At 47.7% G+C, this 7544-nt stretch overlaps 1 protein-coding gene and 1 non-coding gene across 2 annotated transcripts; one reads left to right on the forward strand and one right to left on the reverse strand.

Moving 5' to 3' along the window:
* Window positions 1-534: 534 nt before the first annotated feature.
* Window positions 535-4049, forward strand: LOC134442215 (uncharacterized). Its single transcript, XM_063192469.1, has 3 exons — window positions 535-1547; window positions 1744-2864; window positions 2989-4049. The coding sequence occupies exons 1-3, from the start codon at window positions 550-552 to the stop codon at window positions 4047-4049; spliced, it is 3180 nt and encodes a 1059-aa protein (XP_063048539.1). The 5' UTR covers window positions 535-549.
* A 2894-nt stretch (window positions 4050-6943) lies between these two features.
* On the reverse strand, window positions 6944-7027 carry trnal-aag (transfer RNA leucine (anticodon AAG)). Its single transcript has one exon. It is a non-coding gene; the product is annotated as a tRNA-Leu (tRNA).
* Window positions 7028-7544: the final 517 nt, after the last annotated feature.

Consider the following 7544-nt stretch of genomic DNA (forward strand, 5'->3'; position numbering starts at 1 on the left):
CCACATCATCTATGAAACAGACGATGTGTGTGTGTGTGTGTGTGTGTGTGTGTGTGTGTTTATTGTAGATGTCCTGTATCAGTATGTACATATTTATACTGTGCGCACGTGTGTGTGTGTGTGTGTGTGTGTGTGTGTGTGTGTGTGTGTGTGTGTGTGTGTGTGTGTGTGTGTGTGTGTGTGTGTGTGTGTGTGTGTGTGTGTGTGTGTGTGTGTGTGTGTGTGTTGCAGATGTCCTGTATCAGTTTGTTAATTTTTCTACTGCGTGCACGTGTGTGTGTGTGTGTGTGTTTGTGTTTGTGTGGGTGTGTGGTTATGTTTGCGTATACTTGACTATATACAAAACCTAAATCTACTGTGGGTGTATGTCATTTGACAGCTGTACCCCCAGTGACAACCTCTACAGCTGCAGGCCATGGAGTCTCCACACAAGTTGCACCTTCACACTCTGCCCCTCCAGCATCTACATCTTCTGCAGCTTCCCATCCACTGCCAAGCCACGACCAGGATGTGAAGAGGTGGAGCTGTTCTCACCAGCAGAAGTTGTGGATGAAAACAGAGATGGAGGCACTGGGACTGTGGTCAGGCTCCCAGCCGGTGAGGCATACCATGAACATGGTGTCACTGTGGCGTTACCCACCTCAGCCGGAGCTCATTGACCATTCCTCTGAGCTGCCCTCCCCGAATTTCTTTCAGCTCCATCCATTCTTCATCTGGAAGCCAGAGCACAGAATCATGGAGAGAGTCAGAAGCACTTACAGTCTGCCATGCCTGTCGGGTTGCCGGAATCCTCATGTCGTGTCCTCTGGAGTTGGTCGTCCACGTGTCATAATTGGCACGAGTGGCCAGTACTACATCTTGGCATCGCGGCTCACCTGCTCGGTTTGCAAGAGGTACTGGTTCGCTGACAAGCCCCAGTGGATGGACATGCTTCCTGACAGACTGAGGAACATCCTGCCGGCTTTTCTGACGCACAAGAAGGCCATCTGCAAGACGGTGATGGACGAACTTCGCCGCACTGGAAAGTCCCCAAATGACATGGCCAATCAGGTGAATGAGGCACTTCATCTGAAGTTCGAACGGGCACACCTGGCTTACTTGCTGGCTGTGAAGAATGTCCTGGACGGAGAGAGAGGGCTGTACGGCCAACGGACTATCACAGGAGCGTTACGGCAAGCAAGTAGTCCAACACCATTTGGGGAGTATGATGATGCAGATGGCTGGTGCGGAGTGACCGTGTCTCCACACTACTTGGTCGAGTGTCTCATACAAGAATACCACCGGCAAGAAGACGTGCTCACCCAGCTTCTTCAAGGCACATTTGGACAGGCTTTGAGAGCTGACCACACCCGTAAAGTGGCCCGAAAGGTGGTGCTGGCATCAGGAACCATGTCATCATATGCAGTGATGAACGAGAACTGGATGATCCTGTCCTGGGTGATGCTACAGTCGGAGTCTGACAAGTCCCTGGAACCACTGTACGAGGGGCTGTCCAATAGGTACACCTCGGCGGGGATTCCGAAAGCCATGTACCAGTGGGTTGACAGGTAAGAGTGAATGCATTATTACCTGTTTATAACGATAATAATAAAAATAATAATGACTGAGTATGAATGAGTATGATAACAACAACAATAACAAGAATACTGTAATAACAATTACAATAATGATGATAATAACAATAATCATATAAATCATTTCACATGAATAAAACGTATCTTGCCTCTGTTTGTGTATTGACAGGGACTGCTGTGCTGCATTCCACATCCCAAACCCTGCGCCTCTGGAGCACCTCAACTGGGACCTCTGGAAGACCACGGACGACATCATTGCTGCTGCAACCTCTGGGCCCCTTTCCAACACCTGTTCCGCACGAAGCAAGTTCAACGACTCCATCAACATCAAGTTGGACTTGTTTCACTGCATGCGCCGCTTGTCAAGGGAGTGTGTGTCCGAGCACCATCCACTACACAGCACCTTCTGCAAGTTCCTGTCAGCAGCTTTCAATGTGGTGGATCAGGCAGACCTGCAGAGACTCAGAGATGCCTACAAGTTTTGTGGCATTGAGCCTGCCAACCCCACAAAGCAACACATCAAACAGCATTGCAGGTCCAGAATTCCACCTCCCGACGAGCTGCTGGAAAGAGTGGAGAGGGTGCTGCATAAGTTCCACCTGGAAAGCGACCCTGATGGAGTGCCCCTTTTCAAGCCATCAATGCTGAAGGTATGGAGGATTCAGCGGGTCCATATTCTTCGCGGTTGCCTGAGTGACCCTGCGGTTGATGAGGCAATTCTCTACCGGCACGGTGGAACAGTGCAACTGAACCATCTACCAGGCGAGGGAGCGGCTGTCCCCCTGTGGATACCGGTGAGAGGCACATCACAACAGGAGGGCTTCCATTTCCACCAGGCAAAATGGGTCACTGGAAATCTGGTGTCAACGGAGCTATTCCAGGCCCAGGGCATGATTGGTGTAACACGGTGGAACTTCCAACGCCTTCTGGACCTGAAGTTGCCGGATGTGAAGCTCCCTTGTGTTTTTGACCCGCTCCTGATGATGGAGCTGAATAGGGCATCGGAGGCAGTGACAGGGCAGATAAAATACCCCATCTTGCGTGTCTCACAGGCAGACACAGGGGAAAGATTTGGACTCCAGTATGTGGAGCCTGGCTGCCGACCCATCCCATTACAATGGGACAAGAACAAGGCCCAGAAGGATGCTGGTGCTGCTGTCGAGGAAGAGCATCCCTTTGAACAGGCTGCTGATCCACTTCAGGAGATGACAGAGGACCATCCTGCAGACACTGTGCCACAGGATGCCTTTGATCCACTCGACATCTTGAATCAGCCTATCAAAGTTGAAGGTAATATATTTATTATTAATGTTCATGTTTATACTAAAAGTAATTTGTAGTGTCACATGCTAATTTTATGAACAAATTAATTTATTGTCTTGCTTGTGTATGTCTGCTTCCCCCCTTTAAACAGCTCCCTCAGTGACGCCCCCGGCACTTCCTCACTTTGCCTCTCCGCGAGCTGCACGAACGGGTTCTGTCAAGGCAGGAGGATTGGTTTTTGTCCTGAACCACTTCCGGTGGACACAGCCGATGAGGGACGCAATCGATGGCCTTCTCACTAAATACCATGGACAGAAGGACTTCCTTTCCAAGGTGGACCACGATTATGCTGCCCTCGTACAGGCTGCCTCCCGCAACCCAAACAGCCTCTTACATCCCACCACCAAACAGCACATATCGCGCTACGTCAAGCACATGGCCAAGCAGATCAACGCCAGCTCTTCTCTGAATACAAGCCCAGAAAAACTTTTGGAGACGCAGCAGCTGTGGCATGATCTCACAGCGGGGAGTGAGACGGTCAGTGTGCCAGTGGTAACCCTCCCACCTGCACCAGTTAATCCACCCAGCAGCAGTGTACCTCAGGAAGCATCTGTGACTAAGGCGGAGGTGGAGCAAATGATTAGGGACATTGTGCAAGAGCAGCAGCAGCAGCAACCACCACCACCAAAAAGGACAAGGAACTGTCTTGCCTGTGGCCAACCGAAGTCCCGCCACCGTGGAGATGGCACCTCCATTCATCTGTTTTATCAGTCTGGGGAGGTTAAGTACTTTTACTGCTCTACAAAAGTACATCAGACCTATGCAGCAGAAGGTCTGACAAATCCCAGAATGCCGTTTGATGACTTTGCAAAGACTCCTTTTTTCACAAGGGAGCTGGAGACTGCAAAGGAGCGATCTGCACAGTACAGGCAGATGAAAGAGGAGCGTGACAAGAGGAAGGCTGCCGAGCAACTGCCCACTGGTCGTCTGTGTAGGTTCTGCCACAGACCGATCAAACAAGGACCAGATAGTCCTCATATTCACACTGGGTTCCCGGGTGTGGTGGGCAAGTATGTTTACTGTCCTGCAAAAGTGTTGGACCTGTACAAGGACAAAGGGATGACTCGTGAACTGTCCTGGCTTGAGTTCTGTGAGTCTCCCTTTTATGACACTGAAAAGCAGAGGTGGGCAGCAGAGAAGGGCAAACGATAACCTATAGGACTGAACTGCCACTCTGTTTTGGGTAAAGACTGTGCTGACGCGCCTCCAAAAAAGCACTTTTTGTAAATATTCTTTTTGTATATATTTTTTCTGTACATAGTTGTAAATAGTTCCACACAATTTTTGCCTCCTAAAATCCAACCCCACGTCCACGTCGTAGGAGGCGGTAACAGAAGACTGTCTGCAAGCATAATGTTTGCTAAGTGTTCTGGCTGACGGGGCTCTGGTACGAACAGTGTTGTAGCATCTGTACTAGCTCTGCACTTCCTGAGTTGTTGGTTGTCTGTCCATTTCTAAACCTACAGGTGGTGGTGTGACCTGCCCAGCTCTGTTCTCCCTGTGTTGTTTTGTTCTGTGTTGTTTTGCCTCTCCTCCATAAAAGAACACACAGGATTTTCGCCCAAAGCATAGAAAGCTTCAAGGTAAAGGTAGAATGACCAAATATAACATCGTCTTTTTCTAAACTGACAGGTTGAGGTGTGACCTGTCCAGCTTGGTTCTCCCTGTGTTGTTTGTCTGTCCATTTGAATCTACAGGAGGAGATGTGACCTGGCCAGCTCTGCTCCCTGAGTGTCTCCTTGCACCACATATTTGCATTAGTGCAATGGTTTTTATTTTTGGCACAAGCTAAGTTCATAAGACAATTCAAATTATGTAGTAGTTATTTCCTCTAGGTAAAGGAAACAATGTATTGGGGACATACATAATCCACAGACTGACCTTTGTCCACCCCCCCCCCCCCCCCCCCCACACACACACACACACACACAGATGCACAGCAGGGTGCCAGGGGGTGTTCCCAACAGCCCAGGACCCACCTCTGGAGACGAGAGGTCTGGTCTGCTAGGCCTACCACTGCCCAGCCACACACTTGGTGCATGACGGAAAAGTACCAAGTCTGTAGGTCAGTGAAAGAGTCAGTAAGTCAGTAACAGGGAGAGCAGTGGAAGGGGGTGGGGTAGGGGTGTGCAGCATCACACCAACAATCGGGGGTTGGGCTGGCTGACTGCTAAGAAGAGGTGACAAGAACACAGAAAGAGGCTGAGATGTCAGGCTCATGTGGCAGGGTGTACTTTGCTGTATGTCAGTGTTAAAGTTTGTAGCTGTCCCAGATCACTGGAAGGATGCTTGTTGTTATGGTCGTTGTCTCTGTGCATCTTTGTATGTGTGTCTGAGTATATGTGAGTTTATGCTTTCTGCAGACGGCTGCTATGAGAACCAAGGATGAGGAGAACTACTGAGAGTCAATGACAAGATGGAGGGCTTGAATGAGTGCACAGCACACACAATTACAGATGAAATTTGTGGTAGTATAAACACCTGCTTAGAGTAGTATAGTACAGTTCTTATCATCCATGCTTTATTTACTGTAACACTCAAATGTATCAAATAGAATTATTAGATGTGAGAAATGGATGTCACACTATATCACACTCTCTGCCTGTCCATAAAAGAACACACAGGATTTTCGCCCAAAGCATAGAACGCTTCAAGGTAAAGGTAAAATGGCAAAATACAACACAGTCTTTTTCTAAACTGACAGGTTGAGGTGTGACCTGTCCACCTTGGTTCTCCCTGTGTCTGTCCATTTGAATTTACAGGAGGAGGTGTGACCTGGCCAGCTCTGCTCCCTGAGTGTCTCCTTGCACCACATCTTTGCATTAGTGATACACAGTACACTGTTTTGGCTGATCAAAGTACTGATTTGTATTTTATTCCTTAAATAAACATGCACTGGTTAATTTGCATAACTCTGTGTGGTCTCCTTCATGTTGAAACTCTTCTACTTTTTGTAAAAGGAAAAAGCTCAGTAATAAAAGGTAGTACAGGGAGTTATTTTATTCACAATCATAATCTTTAATGGGTTTTTCTTTAGTATTGGTGTATTGACTGCTGAAAAAGAGAATGTATAATTTTGGGTAAGTATGGGTAAGAATTAATAAATAAGCAGAATAATAAATCAAGCACTGTCTCAATAAATTAATCTTTCTTTGTCAGTGTAAGGCAATCTGAATGTATAAATTGAACAGTTGTAGTACATTATATTCATAGGTCAGACTGTTTTGAAAATGCATTGGTTATACATATATGGGTCAGTGACCTTTCAGCATTACCACACGTCAGGGCAGCACAACAACAGCCAGTGCCACTATGGTAAAGCATATTAATTGAAGCATATCAACCAACAATTTCTAATTAATGTATCTGCATTAGATGATGTTGTGCTACGTGATATCTGAACCCACAAAAATGTCTTTGGCCCACATAAAGTGAATATGACAATTGGTACAAACATGAAAAGTTGCAGTTGCAATAAAGCTGTGACTTTCCATCACCTTCCTCTATTATTTTCTTTATTTTAGGGTGCTCCTGACGGGATTTGAACCCGGAGGGTTGTGAACTACTTAATGATATTAATGATATGCATGACGGGGCAAAATGCTGCATTTTCATTGGCTGTCACAGCTCTACACCTATACATGGCTGGCCGCTGTGTGGAAGGCAGCTATGCTCACCACTATACCACCAACGCCTGCTCTCTATGACCCCCGTGGGCCTCAGGTGGATATCTGCTTACAGTCCCAGCTAGGAGGAATGGGGGGAGGGAGGCAGGTAAACCAGGCACCCACTGGCAGGGGTGGATTCGAACCCAGGCCCCCGAAGAGACTGGAGCCTTAATCCAGCGCCTTAGACCGCTCGGCCACGCTACCACTGATCGCAGAGGCAAGCTGTGACCGATCGGTGGCTGACCACGCAAAGGCCCGGACAAAGGAGCCTCGGGCGAGTGCCTGCCCGCCTATTAGCGATTCCTCAGTTTGTGGTCGAGACCGTGGAAGCGCATATTTGACAGGGAGGAAAGCCTGAGGCCAAAGAATCACTTCCACTGGCAGCGGTGGGATTCGAACCCACGCCCCCCGAAGAGACTGGAGCCTTAATCCAGCGCCTTAGACCGCTCGGCCCACGCTACCGTGCTACAGGGGCTCGGAACAGCAAATCCAGCCATTTCTCGTCCGACCAGCTAAGGACCCGACACATGACTTCCGACTCGCATTGGCTGTCACAAGGATGTGGGTCACGAGTGCTTGTACTAACCCCAACTCCGATGAAGTTGGGACGTTTGGTAAACAGTGAATAAAATCAAATTTTTTTCAAAAAACTCAATCTATTCATTAGATGGAAAATAGTGAAAAGACAACATATTAAGTGTTAAAACCGAGAAAAAATATTGTTTTGGGGGAGATATGTACTCATTTCTAATTTGAGAAATCCAACACGTCTCAAAAGAGTTGGGACGGGGGACAATAAATAAATAATAATAATAATAAACAACAGGAAAGGTTTTGAAGGTTTTCGAGGATTTGAACTCGGATCGCTGGATTCAGAGTCCAGAGTGCTAACCTATTACAGCATGGAACCTTGCTGGCTTGACAGGTAATCTTTTGGACCGCACCGCATCCAAGGGTTTTAACACATCCAAAGCATGAT

Source organism: Engraulis encrasicolus, unplaced genomic scaffold (assembly GCF_034702125.1).
Source record: "Engraulis encrasicolus isolate BLACKSEA-1 unplaced genomic scaffold, IST_EnEncr_1.0 scaffold_1269_np1212, whole genome shotgun sequence".
NCBI lineage: Eukaryota > Metazoa > Chordata > Actinopteri > Clupeiformes > Engraulidae > Engraulis > Engraulis encrasicolus.

Bases quoted from the DNA above. Each gene is read 5' to 3' on its own strand.
- LOC134442215 (XM_063192469.1), top strand. From the start codon at position 550: ATGAAAACAGAGATGGAGGCACTGGGACTGTGGTCAGGCTCCCAGCCG. The intron at 1,548-1,743 runs GTAAGAGTGAAT...GTGTATTGACAG, and splicing joins ATGTACCAGTGGGTTGACAG to GGACTGCTGTGCTGCATTCC. The intron at 2,865-2,988 runs GTAATATATTTA...CCCTTTAAACAG, and splicing joins TCAGCCTATCAAAGTTGAAG to CTCCCTCAGTGACGCCCCCG.